Here is a 24,790-nt window from a genome sequence, read left to right on the forward strand (position 1 = left end):
TGTTTGCATAGTTTCTGATAGTTTTAACAATCATAAACAGTTTATACTTAACGTAGTCCTAGAGCCCTCCACATTTTCACTAGAAAAAGGGAAAAAGGAAAAAAAAGAATAAGCCTGCTTAATTGTACAGAAAGAAGAGAAACAAATATGTATAAGTATACATTGTTAATACCAGAAATAATAAAATGGAGTCTTCATTAATTAATAGAATAGATTTTTCGTTAGTTATATTTACACCTCCTCAGTTAAAAACCTTCTTTTAGTTATGCATTAAATTTAGGCTGAAAGTCACTACAGAGATATGCTAGATAATTCAAATTCAGCTATCATAGGAAATCTAAAACCCCACACTATAATATAAGCCCATTCCATTAGGTGTCTCCTTTTAGTTATGCTTTGATTTTGAGCTAGTAGGCAGTGCGAAATTAGGTTTAATAATACAGATTCAGCTTACTTAAAAGATCTTAGACCCCAGATTAACTTCTTAACTAGTTATATTGCCTATATGGCTACATACAGGAGGTAAAAGAGGAAAGGAATTTCGACCACTGTGTTGCATTTCCATTCCCCAAGCTTCTTAAGGAGGTCTCATTTCGAGGCTTATTGCGTCTTGTAGCTCCCGTTGACTAATGTTCTGTCCTATTGGTCTTTGGCTGGGAAAGTACAGTTGTAGTCTTTCCCTCGAAGTATACATCGATAAATCTTGAAGCAGTTGTACCTCCTGGACTCCAATATCAGTACAGATGTTTTTCCATGAAGCTCCTTTCAATCGATTGCTTTCACCGCAGATCCATATGTCTTTCTTGTGTATTGTTGCTTTGGAGTGGCTATATATCTTCTCAGGTAGGGTGTCCTTATCTGAGCTGCAAGACTCTGACATCCCCTTTTCCATCTCCATAATTTCAGATTCCTCTTCTGCTGGTAATTTTCCATCTTGTTTAAAGCTATCATCAGCCACTACCATTGGTTCATCATTCCTGTTAGAGACTTCTTCCTTAATGCCTTTAAACTCCATGAGCATATTTTTAAGTGAACCATTTAGAGATTCTTTCAGGTCTTGTGTTTGTTTATCTAGAAGATATGCAAATTTTTTAAACGAAAACATGTTCCAGGTTTGGAATTTTGTTAATCAATTATGCATATGTTGTTTCCAAAATATATTTGCAATTTTGCAGATAGCCAGTAGAGGTCCTACAGAGTCCTAACGAAAGCAACAGTCTGTTTTGAATTAAAGGAATGTTTCTAGAGCTTAGTTCTCGCGAGATTCCACGGCTCTAATCTCTCTTATCTTCGAAGACCAAAAACAGATATAATACTTATTAGTTTGAGTTGATTTAAGTCCTTCTTCGCTTAGAAAAGAAAATTAGCCTGCCTCATGATGAGGTGGCATCAAGCAGAGCCAGAAACGGGGGGGAAAGTATAGACGGAGAAGCGGAAAAGCACTTGCATCTCTGCGTTGATTAATGACTCAATATCTTGGAATTTGGCTGCTTCACCCCCTCAGTGGTAATAAATCCTGTCACTCTGGCTTGTTTGGATTAGCGAGAGCAACTCTCCACGCCGAGAGTTCATTCCAGGGAAGAAGGTGCCGAGGGAAACCCCACTCACTGTTTGTAGGCTCGATCTGATGTCTGCCAGATGTTTTCGCTCCGGAGTTGTAGTGAGTTGAAGGTCTTGCTGGGAGGTGTCCAATTATCTTGGAAGATTAAAATAAGCTTTGTAGATTGCAGAGTTGAAAAAAGAAGAAAAGGAAAAAAGATTTTAAGATGGCGGACGGCGCTTGCTGGACCCTGTGCACACTGAGCTTACGTTCCAGTGGGAGATTAATTTCCCTGCGGAACAGAGAGGCCCCAGAGATTCACAAGGAATTCCTGAGAAGATTTATGGTTGGGTTAGCGTACCCAAAACCCGATTCTGTCAATCACAGCAGTGATTGACCCTCAGTGGAACAGGAGCTCGAAGTAATCGAGCTATCCAAGTGCCATGGCTCCGCCTCCCTCCACATAAACATTGCTTCTGTGCATGTGTGCTTATCAAAAACTACATACAGAGAGGATTGGGCTGCTTTCTTTGCCTGATAAAAACCAAAGACTTGAACAAGGTCAGCCAAACTCTAATAAATATATGATCAATTAGAAGATTGCAATAATTTTCTTTACCACCATGCCATCAACCACACTTGGCTGCTCTCTCTCCTCTTTCCTTCCTACTCATCTGGTCATCCACCCTTCATTTCCTCTGCCTTGCATCTGACCCCGAGCCTCCTCATCTCGCTATTTATATCCCACCACCAATTCTGAGGCAATCCTCCTCCCCCTGAGATCTCAAAAGAACTTCCTCCTGCCCCACCCCTGCTTCCAGCACCCAGCTGCCTTCCCTACTGTCAACCTGACTGGGCTCACATGGGTGGCGGGGCTGTTGAGGCTGTTGTGCCGGCTACTGCCAGCTCAGTTGGGGGGGAGGCTGCATTGGCATCCCCCTGCACTCTGGAGCCTTGGGGCAGCCTGGTGAGTCTGGATGGAATGGTTGCTTGGTTGTTCTCCTTCCTGAGGTGGATGCTGCAGAGGCTCCATCCTAGGTCATGAGGAAGCCCGGGTCTATGTCTCCCTTACTGGCCAACCACCTTCATCACTGGTGTGCCACACCACCTCAAACAACTCTGAATGTGATTTTCTGTGCCTCCCTGCCCAACTGTGTGGGATGAAGGCAAGGGCTGCAGGCGGGTCACCTTAGGTGAGGAGAAGCTGGGCGTGTAGGTAGTGAAGCTGCTGTCAAGCCCAGCATAGTACCTGAGTGAAGATGCGGCCACCAATGATGTGCTGTCTCACTGCCTTCCCACCCTAACTCCTTAAGTCAGCCAAGATGATCACATGGCTCCTTGCACAGAAGTCCACTGCCAGCTCATCTGCTGCATCCAGGCAGGGGGGTTGCTACAGCTGCCCCCTTCCTTGCAGAGGCGAAACTCAATTGCAAGAATCAGCTTCTGATATATGCTCTTTGTGGAAATGTCATGGCTGGGGGTAGGGGACACAAATGCCCAGGTGTCCCCTCCTGCCATGACTTTTTCACATAGGGTGTAGTGAGAAGCTGATCCTCACAACTTTTTAAGTACTTTGTAAACCACTTTAAGTCAGCAAGAAAGGTGGACTATAAATGTTGGGTATACTCAACTGTGAGTAATACTATTTTCTATTTAAGTAACACTTCCAGCTGATATAATATAGTAGCTGGAAAATCTCTGTTTAAGTTTCAAATCTGTCACAAACCCAATAGGTGCCTTTCAGCAAGTTATTCTCTCTCAGCCTTTCATCTACTTTATGGGGTAATAATAATGCTATCCAGGGTATTGTAAGAACTAGGTGTATAAATTACTGTGAAATCACAAACTGTCATTTTGACAGGCACAGGTTAAGGTGTGTATAGAATGGATCCTGTGAAAGCTAGAGACCCCTAACTAACAGATATCCAGCTGACTCTCCTCTACATGCCCTGGAAGTTTAGTGATGGATTTATTGGATCCAAGTTCCAGCCTCTACCCCCAAGAAGTTTCCTCCAAGAAACTGCTTTCTGGGAAATGACAGGCAGAAGTTCAGGTGTTTCAGTAGTGTATAGAATATATCCTGTACAAGCTAGAATCACCAAACACAGTGGTTGTCCCCCATATGCTCATCTGCACCCCTTCAAGTTTGATTTTTCTAGCTCGCACAGGATCCATTCTATACATTCCAGAACCTGAACCTATTTAAATGACTGCAGCATTTACTTCGCAAGCTAGACACACCAAACTCACAGGAAATCACTGGCTGACACTCCTCTATCTGCCCACCATATTTGGTAAGGATGACTTTGGCTAGGTGCTTCTGGACAGATAGGGCGCTAATAGCCTGACTAGACTGAGGGGCAATGGTTCAGAAGGGACAGGCTTGGGTTTCCTGATAGGCTTCCATTGAAAATGACCTACAAGGTTCAAGAAATGCAAAATGCAGGAGACAGGATTTTTTGGAGGAGTTAGCTATTCTGAGCATTCACAACCTATATTCCAACATATATAGTGGTTGCCAAATTGCTTCCAGGCCCACTTCAAGTTGTTTCTTTGTATTTTTATAGCCTTTCTTGGCCTGGAAACATCATAACCACTCTGCAGATATATTCCCACTGGGGGCCAAGCCCATTGCATTCAATAACGGGCACTAGATTGGGGGTGGGTGGGATGGAAGATCTCTGTGAATAGCCTCTCTCTCCCTCCCCACAGGACCTGGAAAGGCTGTAGGCTGGATGCCCCTGGGAAGGGTACTCACTGGCAGGGGCATCTCTCACGCAGTAGGGACCTATAGCCTCTGAGCCTAGGAGGGAAGTGGAAGGAGGAGGGGGTGGTCAGGGGTGGGGGTGATTGGCTGGCTGCTGGACAGACAAGCATGCCAGTTGGAGAAGGAGGCACTCAGGGGTGGGACAACTTCCCTGAGTGGATGTTGAGTGCTGAGTGGCACAAGCCATGAGATACGCTTCTCCTCCAAGGCCTTACCAGAAATATATTATGTGGGACAGATGGGACAGATGCATCAATTACTTGAATCCTGCTCTTTTCTACATTTGAGGAATGTATCACTGTAAAGACTAGATTTGTGGCAGGGTATGAACTTTCCTGAGTCACTGCTGACTTCTTCAGAGTGTCTCATGGATGCCCATACCCTGTCACAAACTTTGTATTTGGATTCCCTGTCAGCTGACCCGGACTTCCCTCACCTGCTCCAGGATACCTGACAGTCAAGGGCCCTTACTCACTTTTGGGCAGCTGGGTATAAAAAGAAGGTGGTTGGAGCTGAAAGGGGTGGGGCACAAAGGAAGAAAGAGGAGAGCTTGAAGACCCACCAGAGGAAGAAAGGAGCAAGAGAGAGAAAGGAAAGGAAAGAGAGGAGAGAGATGAGAACCAGGCACAGCTGAAGGGGCAGAGATTGAGGGAAGTAGGTCTGTGATCCAGGAGAGAAGTATCCTCGAGGAAGCCTGGTATGATGGGCCATGACAATCTTCCCTGTGTTGATCAAACAGTTCTTTCCTGGGAACTGGCTTTTCCCATGTATTATTAGGGGACAGGAGCCGTAGCCTGTATAAACTCTGTATTTCCCTTTGTCAACCATTCTTGCCAATTCCCTGGTTTCTGAGTGCTCCTGCTGCTTATGCTTGCTTTTATAAAGTGCCTTCAATAAAGGCAAACTTTTGCTGTGATCCTCCTGCCTGGGTCTGTGCTATGTTGGTTCTGAGGGCCAGCTACGGGACTGCAATCCATAGGCTATGACACCTGGAAGGATTGGATGGCACTCTTTGGACTGAGGGTGAGGCTCATACTGAGTCACCTGATGGCAGCTAAGAGAGCAATACCTCTGAGGGAGATAGCCCCTTACCCCCACCCATCAGGCAGCCTCTGAAAGGGGACACTCCCATGAGGGTCCCAGGGAGCCACACTTCTTTAAGATGCTTCTGGACTCTTGGTCTTTCCCACTGCTACAGACTAACTAGCATACTACTCTTCTTGATATTGTTCCTCTGATACTGGGACCATCTCTGAAATTAGTGTGCTGTTGTATCAACTTCGGCAAGGGGCAGGATCACTTTGGTTTGTCTGAAGAAAAAAATGGAAGGAACCACCTCTCACTGTCTTTCATGAGTTATATAATAACTGCATAGTGCAGGGGGACTAGATGACCCATGTGGTCCCTTCCAACTCTATTATTCTATGATTCTATGATTCTAGTCTATAAAGATAATGAATAAATAAATAAATACAAAGGTATTTCATTTCTTAAAGGCATGGGGGCAATGGATTAGGAGGCTTTAAGAAAAGTATAGGATATTAAGTAATTTAATTTTTATTGAAGCGTGATTTTTCTTTGTATGCCACCTTGAATACTCAGTGATGTCGTATATAAATATAATAAATATCACGAAGCAAGAGTAAAGACTTCTAGGGTAGGATGATGTCATATCAGTGAGGAGGAAATATGACCATTTTGGGCATTCTCACCCAACTGGAAAAATGAAAATGTGGTAGGAGGGGAAAGCAGGTAGAAATCTGATGAGATCAAGCTATGGACAAGGATTTTAACTGTAAGCAGTAGGGCAGAAGGGTGGATATTAGACATACTAGAAAGCAAGCAATAGAAGTATTTCGGTCACCTGAAATGGAAGAATCTGCACATAGAAGATTTTAGAGAAGTGAAAGAAAGGGGAAATCAACTGTCAGGAAGTTATTCTTGCTGTTCAGAACAAGATTAAGGAAACTAAGAAATACTTTGGTTTATCAAGGTGTAAAAAGGGTAGAACACGTGAGTAATTCATCTGACAAACAGATGTTGAAAAAGCTAGTCTATCCTCCTATACGGACCACAGAAACCATTTAATGGACAAGGCTGGACTTCATCAGTTAAGCATTCATCATCATTAACAATGATTAATTCATTTGCTGCTCCATAGTCATTGCAGTAACACCCCAGATATTCTACAATAATTTTACTCATTAGTGTGTTCCATTATTCCAAAGCATTAAGACAGTTTTACTGAGAAAGCTCTTTGACTAAACCTTTAATCTCCCTTTCTTCAATTGGCAGGCTGCTGCCGCCTTATCTGTAGCTTTCTCTGATTTATGCTTTTCACTGCTTACTGGTATGAAGATTCCAAGTCTAGTGATACCCTGTTACATCAACTCAACAATTATAAAAGGATTTTAAAAGTATATCTGATACTTCTCCCAATGTTTCCCACTAATTTTTCTCAGTATGTAAAGTTTGAAAAAGAATTCTGGGATTATTCATAGCTTCTGGATCCTGCAAAAAGGAATACTTTTGAATTGAAAGTCATCTGATCTCCAAACAGAGCAAACTGGGACTGTGGTATAGGAAAATACAGAAGAATTATTTCCAGGAAATAAAGTACTATCACACATGCAGTCTAACTCCATATTTGTTTACTTAAAAACAGTCAAATTGAGTTAAATATGGCTTGCTTGAAAGTAAAACTGCATAGGAATGAAATCTTAGCCTGTTTAATTACTAACAAGAAATTTATGTTGTTTTACTGTACATGTATGACTGTGGAATGTGGGGACAAGCCTGTGTAGAGGTAACTGTTACACCTCACTATGAATAACTGGCATGATGCAAGCTAAAGGTAAGCTCTTTAAATCCTAGAGATCTCAATTGCAGAGTTAGACATGTGCTTAGCTATTTAAAACAGTGAAAATATCCTTTACTAATGCTGGATTTTGCCCAGTGGGATTTAAAAAACTGAGCACAGTGACAGTAAATTTCATCATTATTGTTATTATTCTTTCCATCTATATATTACACAACACAGTCCCAATATAGAAACACATTAGCACTGGTGCACATGAAAACGGTATATCCTTAACAAAACTGTTCAGCCAGCACTTTTTCAAAATGTGTGTCTACACGTAGTCACCCTAAATGCACTTCTACTGAATAACAGATGTGCCATTAACTGTTTCTGAAAAAAAATAAAAATAGAATAAAATCACTTAGTGTGAGAATACCATGGAATAAGGCAACAATAACAGATGGTATATATTTTGTCACTGCTTGTGTTAAAAATTGCCACCTATTCCATCAGAATGAGTTTCTTTAAGCTGGAAGCTTATGTAAAAAGTGTCATACAAACTGCTTAAAAAAACAGCTGTCATCAAGTTCCTTAAAATATGAACACTTATTTTTATGACTTCACATTTTCTAGGACATGGTGCAATACACCTGAGATGGGTTTGTATAAATCTGACACAATGGAATATTTTGCCAGAAGCTCCATCTTGCAAGATGCAACCAGCTTTGTTTTCCAAACCAAGTATGCAGATTTTTTTGTTGTTTGAATATCTGTGTTTTGAAGACACAAATTCCACAACAAAAATTAAATCTGTCCTGGACATTTTTACCAGCAGACACAGTTATCAGTTTTCTTTCCGTAAATACCTAACCTATAATTATTATCTTCAAAATACCTTTCTGTTTCACAAGTATATATTTTTGTTTTCATTATAATGTAGTTTGCAAGATGATTCATGAGCAAAACAGCACATTGTAGGAAAAGTAATTGTTAAGTCCAAAACTAGCAGCTGTAGAAATCAATAAAAAAACCTGCAGGACATAAATATAGTTTTGCTTATGGTTACTTGCTTCATAAAAACAGTTCTACTTTTTAAAATATATAAATTGCAGAAAGTCATTATTAATAAATTCTTAATATCCACATGAAATTATCAGAATGGACCAACTTTATCAACAAGTTTAACTTCACTGAAATAGCAATAGGAACAAAGAGTCTTTCATTGAAATACAATATTCTGTCAAAACCAAAGGAAAAATTACTATGAGAAATAACCAGCAACATCTGAAGGGCCCCGCTCCCTCCCTCCCAGAACTCCATCAGTGCGCTCTGCTCCTGGACCTGTTTGCACTGTTGCACCGTTTGCCCTGTTAATAATTGTCAGTTAGTAATATTAATGTTAAGGTTATTTACTTGTTATGGATTGTTTCTTGTATTGTTTATACGTTTTATGTGAACCGCCCTAAGCCTCTGGGGAGGGCAGGATATATAAATTAAATAAATAAAGAAATCATGTAATATATACATTCCCAAGCATCAAGTGCAACTGCCACTGTAAGTGCATGGCTGCAATTGCTCTGGCTGGGGACGCCAATGTGAGAAGAGAACAGCTTGTTCATGCTCTGCAGGGGCCTAGTAGGAATGAGCTGCCTTGCAGGATTCCCCCATGTGTAGTTGGTTGGGACTGATTGCTGGGTTGGTTTTATAAGTACAGCCAGCCTGGGTGTTTGGCCTTTTTGCCACTTCATGTGCTGCTGGACTGCTTTTCCCACCCTCCCTCCCATTAAATGGCTTGCTTCATATTTCCTTATGATGTTTTGTTTGCTAGTTATTGATTTCATTGGTGGTATTTCATTTTAAGATTTTATATGTCACAGCTGGCAGTTATAAAGGGGGCAGAGCCTGTGTCTGCATGCTGGGCTCCACCAGGTCCAAAGGCCTCCCTAAGAGGCTGTATGTATGCCAGGCTGGTGAGACAGCTGCTTCGCATAGTGGGTGGATGGGGGAAGCTCCAATAGAGGCTTCCGCCCATGGGGCTTCATCATCTTCCCATGGCCCAGGTGGCCTGATGGGGGTAGGAGGGAGGCTTGACCTGAACATTGCTCAAACTCCATGGGCAAGCCTGCTGGTGGGTTTCCATCCCCAATATCCTAAGGTCAGCTGACTGCAGGAGGTGAGGGATGGTTTGGTTCAGATCTGCACCTTGTTTGTGCTGACACTCATTTTCCCAACAATAAAAGCTGTGGTCTTGTTTTGCCAAAAAATAAAATACTGGTGTCTGTGTTCTCTGTACACCCAACCTCCTGTTTTGCAATGGGATAACAAGAAAAATATAGTACTTCTAATGCAATTCTTTTTCTCTAAAACTACATTGTTATCAAATATGATGATGAGGTGACTTTCACTAAAAACTGCTCTCCATACAATGTTTAAAACAAATATTGAGTTCAAATGTGCTAAATAGTCTTTTTAAAACAAAGTGGAATGGAGTTCATATGTTAGTCCATTCAGAGCAATGGTACTGCCTTTATTCTCATTGCAGGAAGATAAGATTACATTATGGTACCATAAGATATCACTGATTGTTTGGGATCATCTCAGGAAGAAACTCCTGGGTTTGGATCCAACAATCTGTGGGATCAAGACTAGCTCGTTCCTATCCCTGAGGAGCGCTTTCCAATTGTACAACTGGTCCTGGAACAGGATAAAACATTGTGGAGTTACACTGACCAAAGTAGAAGGATCAGGTGTTTGTGCCTTTTCCATCTTTAATCCAGCTCCATATGGCTATTAATCTCCAGCCCTATTAGTCTCCATAGGTCCCATATCTTTAGGAAACAACCTTCCCATGCTCAAAACTGGGACTCCCATGCTGTGAAGACCCTACTCGATACTGACTTGGTTGACACAATATAGCTCAACTGGAGCCTCAGAAAATCAATGACCTGTTCAACAATGTAGTGTTTTCTCTCATTTCCCAAAATTCAGCAGGGTTGAGGCAATAGATGTACACAGAGTTCTGTCCTTTCAAAGAGAAACAACATTAAGGGTTTTTGTTTTGTTTGTTTTTTTGCTGCTTGGCACATTTTGAATGTATTGGAATGTTTCCTGGTTAGCTGAGATACAGTAAAAACACAATGAATGAAGACCTTATTTATGAATGAAGACCCAGCTTTGGGTAGTGGTTCTGAGCAGTGGCTTCTAATCTGGTGAACCAGGTTTGATTCCCTGCTATTCTACAATAAGCCAGCTGGGTGACCTTGGACTCATTACAGTCCTGATAAGAGCTGTTCTGACTGAGCAGTAATATCAGGGCTCTTTTAGCCTCACCTACCTCAGAGGGTGTGTTGTGGGAAGAGGAAAGGGAAGGCGAATGTAAGCCACTTCGAATTCCTTCAGGCAGTGAAAAAGGGGGTATAAAAACCAACTCCCCTTATCCCTAGTAAAATAAAAGTTTTGTACTTACTGTGTTTCCTACGTTATTGAAAAAACTTACTAGTGCCATGAACAGGATCTGTCCATAGATCTCAGCCTACTGGCACCACACAAAACCATGTTGTAGCCATAATTCTTGCTTGGAATGACTAGCACTGAAAGCAGACACTATTGCCAATTTCCACATCTATGAAAGTTTTGAGTACAATGTGTTTTTTACTACTATACAATATTCAACTTTTGGTTACTAACTTATTATATATGTAGGCATGATTACATATAAAGCCATCATTCCATTAACCATTAAACAATAAGTCAAGGGCTCATATTTGAATACACCTACAAGTACATTTGTATGTACATGTCTCAATAGTACCAAAATATCATAGTGATGCTACTATTTATATGGAAGCATATGCAGATCTTTCACATTGGATGACCTTATACTTTTTAGCTTATAAAATGTGTGAATTATAGCAACAAAAGCAGCACAAGACCTTGACAACCGGAATAAGGAGAAAAGAGAGTGTCCGTGGCAAGCTATAATGGATCTAAGCAAAATTGAGATTTAATATAGAAGCAGAAATTTATAAAGGAAATCACTCCTAGCATAGTCGAGGTAGGCTTGGTGAATACAGCAGTTTGTCATAGGCATATACATTATACAGAATTTCCCTGAATAAATTTGGTGTATTATTTATTGTTCTTATTCATTTCTGACAATATAGAATAGATGGTCAAGGGAAACATTGTCATGTTGCATAGAATTTGCACTACCAATTTATCAAAGCTATATAAGGAATTGAGTGTTTATAGACTATTAAAAAATTCTGAAGAAGAACACGGTACAGTACTCATGGACGCCATTAATGCCCTTCACATTGAAAGGCAGCATGATGAAGGAAAGTTGGATTAAAATGTTCCTCTGTAACATACCAGCTTTCCAGATGCAGGCAAGTTCTAATAGGAAACAAACAAATGACAACCCACTTGCATGCTGAAGTAGTACAATCTACATTACTACAGCACAGTGGTTAGGATGTCATGCAATGATCTTGGAGCCCCAATTTCTGCTAGATTTTTGGTGCTTTCCTGGGGATTTACCATAATATATTTCAATATCCTTTTTAAAAATCACTTCTAGAAGTTTATTAGGGAAGAAAATTTTATGTTGAAATACAGAATAAGATTAAACAGTATGAATGTCAAAAAACATAGTTAGCAAACATGGGGGAGGGGGGTTGGCTCCATGCATACAAAACTGATTTAGTGGCGATGCTATTAAGACACAAAAGGTATAGCTGATCCTCTTTAGTTTCTATCAAGACAATTGGAAAATATTATAATTATAGTTCCTGCTAGTAGTTCCTGCTGAGAGTAGTTCTCCCACCTTCCATGGGCTCCTCCTGCTGCTGATCAGCTGGGCAGCAGGAGAAAATGAAAGGGAAATGAGGGGGGCAATCTCATAGTGTTGATGGTATCCTAGTTTTTAGTCCAAATTCTATAGTGAAACCGAAACATTGGCCTACCTGAAGGTTTCTTCTCTTCAGTGGGGCGAAGTCCTCCACACTGGTTAGGTCACGCCTCCAACTGCTCCTTGCAGGGTAATGCAAATTAGCAAGCCTTCTGGGATCGTGGTAGGCTGACCCCTCCAGGCCTGGAATAGCCAAGCTCCAACCAATAATGTTCTTATCCAACCAACTTTATGAATCATTTAACTTCCTTAATTATTGAACTTAAACATGAACAGCAATATTAACATGAAAACCAACTTTTCATAACATATCTGCTTTTTACCAGTTTTGCAACACAACCTATTGAGGAGGGTAAATATATTGGAGGACTTCGCCCCACTGAAGAGAAGAAACCTTCAGGTAGGCCAATGTTTCGTTCTCCTTCAGTGGGGGAAGTCCTCCACACTGGTTATGTAACCAAGCTAAATAGGGTGGGCTTATGTATATACGTCTTACAGATTCAACCTGCCACCTGTTTCAAGACTCGTCTGCCAAAGGTTACCAATTCCTCCTCCTGAGCCTCAATTTTGTAATGCCTCACAAAAGTAGTAAAGGAGGACCATGTAGCTGTCCTACAAATCTCCTCAATCGAGGCTCTGGTTCTAAAGGCTGCCGAGGTGGCTGCGGCTCTGGTTGAGTGCGCCGTGATATTCTTTGGACAACTCAACCCTTGTGAATCATAAGCCTGCTTGAGACACAGTCTTATCCAATTGTTCACTGTAGACTTGATACCTTATTACCTATGTTTGTTGTGCCGTAAGCCACAAATAAGGCCTCTGTTAATCTAAAGGCCTGAGTCCTTTTGATATAACATCTCAGTGCCCTTCTGACCTCTAATTTGTGCCAGTTCTTTTCAGTTTCCCCTGAAGGGTTTGGAAAAAATGACGGAATCACTATTTGTTGGTTCAAATGAAACCCTGAATTGACTTTTGGTACAAAAGAAGGATCTGTACATAACAAAACAGACCGTTTACGGAATATACATAGATCTTTGGCAATTGATAGGGCACCCAGTTCAGACACCCTTCTTGCTGTTGTAACTGCAATCAAAAAGGCCACTTTCCAAGACAAGTACTTTAATTCTATCGATTTTAGGGGTTCAAATGTAAGCGCCTGAAGCACCCTTGAGAGGTTCCATGTCGGAAACCTATGTTGGACAGGTGTTGCTAATTGAGCTGCCCCCTTGAGATATTTTGATCAGTTTACTGTTTGCAAGGCCTTTTAGACCATTGAACTCCAACACCGCTGCTAAGGCTGACACCTGACGTCGCAGCGTATTAGGCCTTCACCCTTTACTTCTACCTTCATGTAAGAATGCCAAGATATCTTTATGAGACGGCTTCATCGGGTCCAAATTGCGGTTCCGTGCCCATTTCTTAAAGGCCAGCCAGGTATAATTATATATTCTCCTGGTTGCTGGACGCCTAGCATGAAACATTACATCCGCAATCTCTTTGGGAATGCCAGACTCTACTAGCGCTTCCCTACCAATTTCCATGCCGTCATTTTTAACCACTGAGGATCTGGGTGCCAAAGTGGCCCCTGGCTTAACAGATCTGGAGTCACTGGCGCAAGGTCCATGGGTTCTCTACTGATAGTTGTATTAAGTCCGAGAACCATGGTCTCCTTGGCCACCAGGGTGCCAATAGTATTACAGTTGCCTGATCCTCTCTGATTTTGTTCAACCCTTTGTTCAAGTCGAGTTGGGGGAAACATATAGAGAAGCCCCTTCGGCCAGTTCTGGAGAAGAGCATCTATGCCTTCTGACCCTTTTTCCGGAAACCTGGACATGAATCTGTTCACTTTCCTGTTTTGTTTTTTGTTTTTTGTTTTTTTGTTTTTTGCTGTGGCAAACAGATCCACTATTGGATTTCCAAAGCGAAGGATGATCTGCTGGAACATTTGTTGATTGACCACTCTGTCGGATCCACATCCTTGCGGCTCAGCCAATCCGCCATCACATTCTGGGTGCCTTGAAGATGCTGAGCCTTCACTCCTTGGACATGGCTTTCTGCCCACTGGCATATCATCACTGCCTCTTTGTGTAGCATCAACGCTCTTGTGCCCCCTTGTCGGTTCACATGTGCCTTGGCTGTCACGTTGTCTGTTTTGACTAGGACATACTGGTCCTGGAGTAGATCCTGAAAAGCTACCAGCGCCAATCTGATGGCCCTTTGTCAGGTTTGCCTTCGAGCGCCACCATTTTAAATCCTTTTTCAGTCTCTTTGAGATGAAGATCATTTTGTGTCTTTTTTTGATGATCTGACGTTGAAATGGCAGTAATGTCCATTGCAGTGGTCTGAGGTGTAACCTTGCCCAGGAAAATGTTTCTATGGTTGCTATCAAGAGGCCTAGCAGTTGTGCCAAGAGCATCAAGTCCACTTTTTTTATTTTATTTATTTATTTATTTTTGTCTTGCAAACCTTTGACACCATATCCTTCACCTTCCTCACCCTGTCTGGAGTCAGGAATACCCTGGCTTGTTTGGTGTTGATCAGAGTGCCTAAGTGAATCAGCTCTCTGAATGGTGTCAGATTGCTCTTCTGAAAATTGATCAAGAACCCATGTTCTTGAAGTGCGCGTACTGTAACCTCTACACTCTTCTGGGTTTCCCTGAGGCTCTCCCCCCTCAGCAAAACGTTGCCCAAATACGGATAAATGTGAACAGCTCTTTGTCGAAGAACTGCAACCAAAGTCACCATCACCTTGGTAAAAACTCTTGGAGAGGAAAAGAGGCCAAAGGGTAATGCCTTGTATTGGTAATGCTTGTTCCTGAAGGCAAATCTGAGGAATTGTCTGGAAGTTTGATGTATTGGAATGTGTAGGTAGGCTTCTTTCAAGTCTAAAGAAGCCATGAAATCGTTGACCTGAAGTGCCTGTAGAATGGAACGAAGGGACTCCATTCTGAACTTCTGTTTTCTGACAAATAGGTTTAGTTCCTTTAAGTTCAGAATTGCCCTCCATTCTCCTGACTTCTTGGGCACAATGAACAGTATAGAATATACGCCCTTGCCCCTCTGAGATGTTGGGACTTCCTCTATCGGCCCAATGTCCAGTAAATGTTGAATAGCTTTCTGTACTAAAGAAGCTTTCATTTCCTCTTTCGGTATAGGGGACGACACAGATTTGTAGGGAGGTGTCTGAACAAACTGTATCTTGTAGCCGTGCTCCACAACTGACAGGACCCACTTGTCTGAAGTGGACTGCTGCCATGCAGGAAGAAAATTCTGAAGCCGGCCTCCTATTCTGGCGTCGTGCTGTAGATTTTTTTTTCTTTTTTGGATGCTGTATGTCCATCCCTTTGTTTGTTGGGTTGATACTGGGGTCTCTGGTATCTAGACTGGTATGGGAAGGAATGTCTTCCTCTGAAACTATATCTCTGGGTACTTTGAGACTTGTACGAACGAAAGGACTGAAAGGATTTCTTTTTTTTTTTTAATTCCTTATCCTTCTGAGAAGTTGATGGCATTGCTTTTTTCTTCTCTTTGGTCTCTACTAAGACTTTGTCTAGCGCACCTTCCCCCAAAAGAGGTCTGCCTGAAAATTTTTCCGTTGCCAGATTACATTTTGATAGGGTATCCACTTTCCAGTGTTTAAGCCAAAGATTACGCCTGGCTACTATATTGGCCCCCTGTGCCCTGGCTGAGAACTGCACTGCATCTTGTGAGGCATCTGCAGCAAACTGGCAGGCTCTTTTGATCTTTAAAAGAGATCTTCTCAACCTTAGAGGGTCTGGCTCTGGATCTTGCAACAAGTCATCAGTCCAGACTACTGCTGCTCTGGCAAAATTAGAAAGAACTGCATCTGCCCTGATAGCCAAGGAGTTGGCTTCATGAGCTTTCTTTAACACAGTCTCATTCTTTCTGTCTACAGGATCCTTTAGGATGTTATCTCCATCTTTGGTTAGTACTGCTCCTGATAACATAGCCACTACAGGAGCATCGACCAGTGGTATTTTTAGATCCTGCATGGTTTCATCTGGAAGCATATAACATCTTTTGGCTACAGAATGCAAGGATATCCCACTACCAGGAATTGCCCATTCAGCTCTCATGACATCTTCAAAGTCATCAGCAAATGAGTATACTGTCAGCTTATTGGGGGGTTTCTTGAAACCTCTTGTATCCAAGTTAGCTGATCTCCTGGTCTTTCCTGAAGCAGAACTGGTCACAGTCTCCTCCTCATAATTGAGACTTTTAGTGACCTTTTTCAAAAGTCTTTGAAAATGTTCTGCTTGAAAAAGTCTGGAGGAGACTTCTTTGCAGTCAGAATCTGTCCCTGACCATTCCCCATCCTCCTTGTCTGAAGCCACTGTAACTGATGTAGCTGCTGACTGAAGATCCTCCCTTTCTGCCTCTTTGGTCTCCTGCTAGAGGAAGAGGCTGTTCTCCTAGATCTTAAAGAGGATCTTTTTCTCTTTCTGGATCCCCTGCTCCCTCCCTCCGTCTATTTTGGGAGGGTGGGAGGGACTTTTCTTGCACCCTGGCTGCAGTCTGGGCTTGTGGAGGAGCAGCTAATGACTGTGGAATCCACAAAGTCTGCCATTGTTCCCCCCCCCCCCACTCTGCCAGTGAGGGTACTAAAAAGGCGGGGAAAACCGGCGTGCTGGTGTTATCTGCAGCCATCACATTTTCTGCTCTAGCAAGGGAGGTTTGTAGAAAGAGGGGCCCCACTGCCCCACCTCCCAGCCCAGCCACAGTTCCTGTTACAAACACATTACCAGCCTGCTCTTGTAATCTCTCAGTGCTGGTCCCGGGTGCGGCTGTATTCTGCCCGGGGGCGTCGCGTCTCTCAGGCAGAGGAGACGCGGTCGCCTCCAACCGGGCCATTTCTTCCCCTCCCCGCTCAGCCAGAACGGGGGTGAGGGAATTCTCCGGCTGCAAGCCTGCAGACGGAGCTGGAGAAGATGAAAGCTGCTTCCCTGAATTCAGCTGCTTCCCTGAATTCAGCATAGCCGACCGTTTCTGGGCTTCTGCAGCCTCTTTCACCTCCAATTGATTTGACCTTTCCTTCCTTCTAGATTCTGCCCCCGAGGCTATTTTCCTCTTAGTGAAGGAATTTTGCATATTCTGTTTGCTTTCTGTTTTGCAGATCAAGGAGCTCAGCTTCTAAGATCCTGCTCGGAGCTTGCAGGGCAACAGGACTGGAGGGGTCAGCCTACCACGATCCCAGAAGGCTTGCTAATTTGCATTACCCTGCAAGGAGCAGTTGGAGGCGTGACCTAACCAGTGTGGAGGACTTCCCCCACTGAAGGAGAACATAGTATTTCAGCTGGATACTAGTGTATTGCTAATGATGTCATTACACTGCTAATAAGCCCCTCCCCCACCTGTGAGCCTTCCAGCAGTTGCCAGCCTCATACTGCCAGCCTCATGCTGGCCAACTCTAGTTCCTACTGTTTGCCTACACTTTGGGTACTACGCCTTCAAAATTAGTTAACCAGCAAATACTTAGATGGATGCTTTTAAACCATTAGTTTAACATATACATTGATTAATAAACAGTAAACACTCACATACACACAGATAAAATAAAGGATAAGCATCTTATAAATCCTGCTAAACTAATCAAAGTAGGATCACACAGCTAACAAAGCTGCAACTTTAGTTATAGGGATATAGGGTGAAGCAAGTTGAAAACCTTACGTATTAGAGAGTTCTTGGTTTCAGCCAGCTGCTGCCAGCCAGTCTGTCTGTCTTTCAATGTCTCAGAAAGTTGTGTATGAAAATCTAAACAGAATAAAAATAAAATAAGTTTTAGAGCCAGCTCTTCATCAGCCTTCTTTGATCACCCACATAACATTTGCTGGCAGGTTTAGAAAACAAGTGATTTTGCTTGAATCAGTCATCTTCTACACCCCTTGCAATAACCAAACATTAGTACTATTGCATGTAATTCTTTATGAAGAAAATACTAACAAACCAGGCTTTAAGATTATTTTTGCCCTCATGGGGCTGAAGAATTCATCATCTTCCATATGGACTATTCCATATTCTTTGCCCCTGGAACCTCCTTTAGTTACACGGTTCATGGTAAATATGTAAGCATACAGTAATGAAAAATAAACACAACCAAGTTAATGTTTGCTGAATACTAGCTAGATGGAAATCCAATGATTTCTTTTCAGTGCCACAATTTACCATTTTATCATGTATTAACAGTTACATCTACAAAGGTTATTTCTATAGCCCTCTCACAAATTTAAGCAAGGCATCATTCTGGCAAGAGATCAAAGAAAAAATAAATGTCATTAGCCTGCATAATTTGCTTGTGGTTATTTTATAAAAAATAAAATCAATTCTGAACATAATGTACTATCAGTTATGTAACAACTGCAGTTGTTTATACACAAACAGCTGATTACAGAAAAGCTTAAATGTACATTAGAGCTTCACAGAAATGTATGGAATTGTGATTATTTATCTGTATATACAATGTTGAAAGCTTATTATACTCTCTAAATGGATTTTCTTAAACTACTAACTATAAACAGAGTTTTGCTCCGCAGCATAGCTTAAAGGTGGATGCAGCCTCACCCGTTTGCAAATAAATTTCAAGTAGAAGCACAGCACAACTGAATTGAAAACCAGTATCCCCTCATGTTTTACACCCTTAGATAAAGCAAACCGTAACTTAGCCTGACAATGAGTAACCCATTTTATGTAGATCACTAATTTGGGCATAGAGCAACCTAGGGATGCTTATGAAATTCTCCTCTCTTGAATTCTGGAATTCCAAATTGTTAGTCTTACATGCAGAACAGCATCAAAGTATTAGCATCCAGTAATCAGGACTTTAATTCCAGAAGCTGGTGTAGACTGCTAAGTAGAACCTTTTCTATACTGCTGGTTTTCCCTGTTTTCACTATGATCATTTTCACCATCTGATCTTTTATTATTTTTTTTAATGTGACCCCACTTTCCTACTGGATATCCATGGGGTTTCTAAAATTGTATTCTTTCTCCGCCACTTCAGGATTGAAGAAGAAGAGTTGGTTCTGATATGCCGCTTTTCACTACCCAAAGGAATCTCAAAATGCTTTACAGTCACCTTCCCGTTCCTCTGTGAGGTCGGAGAGGCTGAGACAGCCCTAATATCATTACTCAGTCAGAACAGTTTTATCAGAGCCGTGGCAAGCCCAGGGTCACACAGCTGGCTGCATATGGCGGAGTGCAGAATCGAACCTGGCTTGCCAGATTAGAAGTCCACACTCCTAACCACTACACTCCAAACCACTACTGGCATGAGGATGCATTCCATTCGCATTTTTTTACACATTATTTAAAAGTTGTTTTGCCCCAATTTTTCTGACTTCCTCACCTTCAAGGCAAAGTGTTTTCCAAATCAGATTATGGTAGTTTTTTGCTCATGCTCTTCTTTTGCCCATTGGAGGACACTCACAGGGATGCTCACCGCCTACCACCTTCCCGTAATGTTTGGTGCACCATCACCGTTTTCCAATTATTTCTGGAGCCTTTGGTGAGGGGAATTGTAAAGAAAACACTAATGATGCAGTGAAGGAGCCAGAAAAAAAAAACAGTCCCATGGAGCTCAAGCTCAACAGCAACAGCACTAGCAAGATATAAGCTGGCCATGATGCTCTCAGAGCTGGCCAACAATGGCTGGTAGAATTGGACATGTATTCCCTTAGAGAAATGTTGAAGGGGAAAATATGTTTTGTAGAGCACAGCCTGAAGTTTAATATCTTACTTCCTAGAAGATCAACTTCTCCTTTTAGCACCAAAAAGTTATTGCCATTTTGAAACAATATGGATTGGCCCCTGATGAGTACCAAAATCTACATGTACCTAACAGCACATCCTGGACATTGACTTTCAAGTCCTATCTGCAGATGCCAAAAACCATTCTCACCCTCTTTCTACAATGTCACGCCTATTTATAGGTCGATGCCATCATATTTTTCCGTTCTCGTTAACCCTTTTCTGAGACCCTGCATTATGCTGGTTCAGTTAAATCGATTATCAACAGCCTGATCAAGACGCAAATATAATCACATTCCTTATACGGAATGACATTTTTCTTGCCAAGCCAAGTCAACAACCCATATCTCCTTTATTGTACTCCCATGAAATATGTTACTCTTTTGCTGAAAACAAAACCTTGGCACTTTGATGACTTATTATCACCCCATTGTTTGCTGGAAGATAAAGATCCCCACATTTTAGTAGCTGTAGCTCATTTTCTATGTAAAGCTTAATATCATTATTAGCAAAAAAGCCTGTTGTATAAAAAATAAAATAGGCTCTAGAGTCCAACCCCACCCCCCACACACACACACATCTGCAGCCCCACCAAGGCCTCCCAAGGCCAATGCAAGGCTGGTCAAGGAGAGGATGAGATCGGCCAGATGCACCTCACCTGCCCCGCCACATGCCCAGGTAGCCCTGTCGAGGCCTCCTAAGGCTACTGTAAGGCTATTTGAGATGGGGACAAGCTCGGCTGGGCACCTGCCTGGCCATCCCTCGCAACACTGTGGTGAGGATGGTTGGGACAGGGGTGAGCTCAGCCAGGCGCTCCCCACCTCCCCTGCCACCTGCCCAGATAGCATCACCGTGGCCTCACAAGTCTGCAGTGAGTGTAGTTGAGGCTCAAGCGAGTTCAGCCAGGTACACCCCAACTCCACTGCTACCTGCCCAGGTAGCTTCACTGAGGTCTTGCAAGGCTGCCATGAGGTTGTTCATGGCAGGGGTGAGCTCAGTTGGGTACTCCCTGCCTGCCCTGCCACAGCCTCACAAAGTTGCTGTGAGGCAGGTTGGGACAGGGATGAGCTCAGCCAGGCACTCCCCACCTCTCCTGCCCCCTGACCAGTTAGCCCTGTTGAGGCCTTGCAAGGCTGCCTCAAGGCTGGTTGGGGCAGTGGCAGGGGCAGGGGCAGGGGCAGGGGCAGGGGCAGGGGCAGGGGCAGGGGCAGGGGCAGGGGCAGGGGCAGGGGCAGGGGCAGGGGCAGGGGCAGGGGCAGGGGCAGGGGCAGGGGCAGGGGCAGGGGCAGGGGCAGGGGCAGGGGCAGGGGCAGGGGCAGGGGCAGGGGCAGGGGCAGGGGCAGGGGCAGGGGCAGGGGCAGGGGCAGGGGCAGGGGCAGGGGCAGGGGCAAGCTCAGCTGGACACCACGTGCCCATAGGTATTTTGTGGAGCTTTCTGCTCCTCCTGTTCATTCATGCATGATTATAAATGCATCAGGCACTGAAAAAAAAGTGTAAAATGGAATTGGGATGTGGCAGTGCAATTGTAACAGCACTTCTTTTTGTGCTTTCACTAACATGCACATTGTTTATGTATGTCTGTAGCTTGGATGAAGAAATGAAAGATGAAAAGTAACTGCAAACTTTGGCAAGCTGTGGATATGTGACTTCTAGATATGAGCAATTCCCCATGTTCAATTGAAAAGCAAAGCATGGAAGAAAAAATATGGAGTTAATAGACAGATAAAATGATTCTTATTTCTATTTTAAAGTTAGACAAACTACATAGAAAGACAAGGCCATATATCAACACATGGCTGAACTTGGAATGAACCAGATATAAATACAAGATGACATCTCTTATTTAAAGATATTGATGATAATGTTTGTAAATTGATTGATTTCTACTAGATAAATTGTATGAAATTTGGCAGTTGGTTTTCTGTGTTAAATGCCATCCTTCCTAACATGTGCATAAAAATCTCAGGCCATGTATGATTTAGCAACTTAACCATTATGTACTTTTTTATTGTGCACATAGAGAAGCTTGCGTGAAAAAGCCAATATGAAAGATTTGAGTGATTCAAACCATGTCATTTTCAGGTACTCTTGTCCAGGTCTAATCAGTTGAGCCTTCTTCTTGATGAGGCATATTCTTGATTTTAAAGAAAGAAAAACATGCAGATTTTTAAGAGTACTTCACAGCACATAAGTTATGAATATAAAACTAAGAAATATGAAGCCAAGGAAAAATTATATTGAAATAAAAAATTGAGGGCTTGTACTGAATATTAACTATGCGTAGTTCATTTTATGATCAACATTCAATAATTTTTAAAGCATTTTCTCATGTTAGTACTTTCAGTGTTCATTCCAGAAATAGAATAAAAAATCACTGGGACAATATTTTAAATGTGTTTAAAAGAATGCCTAAAATATAACCAGGATCTATCATATAAAAAATATCAAATTATTATAGTGTAGTCAATGACAAGAAGTCATGCCATGTCCATTCAGCTATACAAAGAAGGTTCTTATTGCATCTGCATTATTTCTAATGAAGAATTCCATTAAAAAGTGACCACAAACCTCTGTTCTTATTCTAACTCCTTAGGGACCTTTATTGTTATGGTATTTAATATATAATAATATAAACTGAATGGAAAAGCAATTTATTTGTTAAAAGGCAAATGATTAATTTCTTTATTTATTACATTATTATTTATTTAATTTTTAGACTGCCCTTTCGAGACTGAGGATAAGAAACAAAATCACCATCTAGCCACTATATTTCATTTTACCATTTTATTTTTCAAAATGTGTATATTCTAGCTTACCCGCTCAAAATTAAAATTGAAAGCCTTGGAATTTACAACTAAAAAACTGAACATTACAGTTTGACCATTAAAAAAAATGGCTCTGTTCATTTTTGTGAATATTCATACATGTGATGGATATAACCATTAACATACAATATTTAAAAAACATGAAATATTTTAATGGATGTATATTCTGGATTTACTGTGCTTTATAAAACTTTACTGTTGCTCTTAACACTACTCCTTTGGGCAATGTAGAATTTAAATTTGAACAGTAGCTGTCTTAAATATCCCCTAATTGGCATGCTGTTTCTCTTTCAACTATGCAATATTTTCAGCCTGATTTGGTTAGATTATGTAGCTTCAGTGTATGCATGTTATATTGTAGAAAGACTGGAAAAGCTAACAGGAATAGCGAACTGCTGCACCACAACCACATAAAAACAGGAAGGTTGATTCATGAAAAAACCCCATTTGTAGTAATATCTGAACCATTTAAATTTTTTGTCTGCAGCTTTTTATGAGGAGGGCAGTGAAATCAAACAGCTGGGAGCTCCATTGCAAAAAGCCATAGGGAGGAGAAAGCAGGGGTCTATATATCTCCAGGCCTTTTCATCCCCAGCTTTCTACTTGCTGCCATGGGGAACAGAAAAAAGGGGGTGAAATGACTTGAAGTTGTTTAAATTTCTGCTTTCTGCTCCCTGCAGCTTTTCAAGGGAGCAGAAAGTGATGGTTTAAATGGCTCCCATCCATTAAAACCAAAGAGCTACATGGCGGAAAGCTCCCTGCAGCTCAGCTGTTTTTCATGAACCACCATCAAAATTTGTGAAAACCACAAACCAGCCAAAATTCATGATAAACTCTAGTTTATCAGTTACTTTGTGCCCAACCCAAAACAGATGTTATATATAATTGTATAGTATTTGAAGAATATATTTGTTTATGTCAACTAGGCACACAATCTTTTTTAGGTGAGATACGAATACCAGGACGAGCTACTCATAACAATTCTTAGTATTTTCTTGACTTCTGTAGTACATTGGTTAGTACTACAGAAAGGATTTCCATTAACAAAAGAGAAGTTCTGGTAATCCCCCTCACACACACACACACAGAGAAGACCTCAGTCTATCCTCTTATGGTGGTCTCCTAGTCCCCAGGAACATTTCGGTAGGGAATTTTCAACTATAGCAGGAAAGGCAGAGGCAATGATGTCACACTCTGCTAACAGAAATCCTCTCATCAGCAGAAATGTATGTCAGGATCCGATCTTTTATGTTCCACAAAATTAGCAATATATTCTTAGAAGCAAACAGGCAATCCTTAGAGACAGACAGTCATGGTTAGACAATTGCAGAAATTGGGGACCCAGTAAACAGATTTTAAATGTTAAAAACTCTTTACACTTTTACTCTTTTTAAAATGTTATTTTGCATGCAATAAAGCTATTTGTTTCTGTTCACGTTCTCTTCATAATTTTATTTTGGAGTATCCCCACTGAGACCCAGTGTTATTCCTTTCTGGAACCCTTTTAAAGCTAATTTACCCTTCTATGGGTCCACTTTGGGAGACATGGCACAGCTCATCTCCCTAAGGTTTTAAACAGGCACAGTGTAGATGAAAGAACCACACTGAGATGTGTTTGTATCTGTTTAATGGCAATAAAGGGACCTTTAATGAGTCTGAATAAGTCTCAGCCCATGGAAAATACTTATGATGTTCTTTGCCCCCTAAGCAAGACTACATCTTTCCACAATAAAATTCAGGTTTGTAATCCTGAATTCTAGGAGAGAAAATAAAACTTGCCTAGGCACCCATGTTTGGACTTAAAGACAAAGTAGAATTGGATTCCATCATGTGCCATGGGCTGAGGAAGATGTAAGCTTTGCAAAAAACTTGTATTTGTGCCTGTCAAGAGATATGCCATGATATTTGAATACAGAATCCTTGAAGCAATCAGACAACTCACCCCCCTGCAATTGATCCAGTAATTATTTCTCAACAGGGATGTGGGCAAGAGAGAACTGGGCATCCTTATTTTTCAGAAATTGTGTATTTAAACTCGATTTAACTTGTTTTTAATCTAAAGCCATGAACTCTTCAAAGCAGGGTAAAAGGATGTAAGAGTTATATGTTTCTAGATTCCAGAAACCTTTAGGTTATTGTTGATTTACAATGAAGAAGCAATATGAGGTTACACAAGCTGTGAGGAAAG

At 41.7% G+C, this 24,790-nt stretch overlaps 1 protein-coding gene across 18 annotated transcripts in view; it reads right to left on the reverse strand.

Moving 5' to 3' along the window:
* Window positions 1-24,790, reverse strand: part of TENM2 (teneurin transmembrane protein 2) — a 1,331,635-nt gene that overhangs the window by 665,844 nt on the left and 641,001 nt on the right. For 16 of the 18 annotated variants that reach the window (XM_077327160.1, XM_077327169.1, XM_077327168.1 and 13 more), the window contains one exon: window positions 17,702-17,785. In XM_077327160.1, coding sequence (XP_077183275.1) covers window positions 17,702-17,785 — 84 coding nt within the window. Of the gene's footprint in view, window positions 1-17,701; window positions 17,786-17,974; window positions 18,042-24,790 lie in introns of those variants that run through there. The other 2 variants (XM_077327170.1, XM_077327176.1) reach the window with 2 other exon arrangements.

The sequence above is a fragment of the Paroedura picta genome, chromosome 3 (assembly GCF_049243985.1).
Source record: "Paroedura picta isolate Pp20150507F chromosome 3, Ppicta_v3.0, whole genome shotgun sequence".
NCBI lineage: Eukaryota > Metazoa > Chordata > Lepidosauria > Squamata > Gekkonidae > Paroedura > Paroedura picta.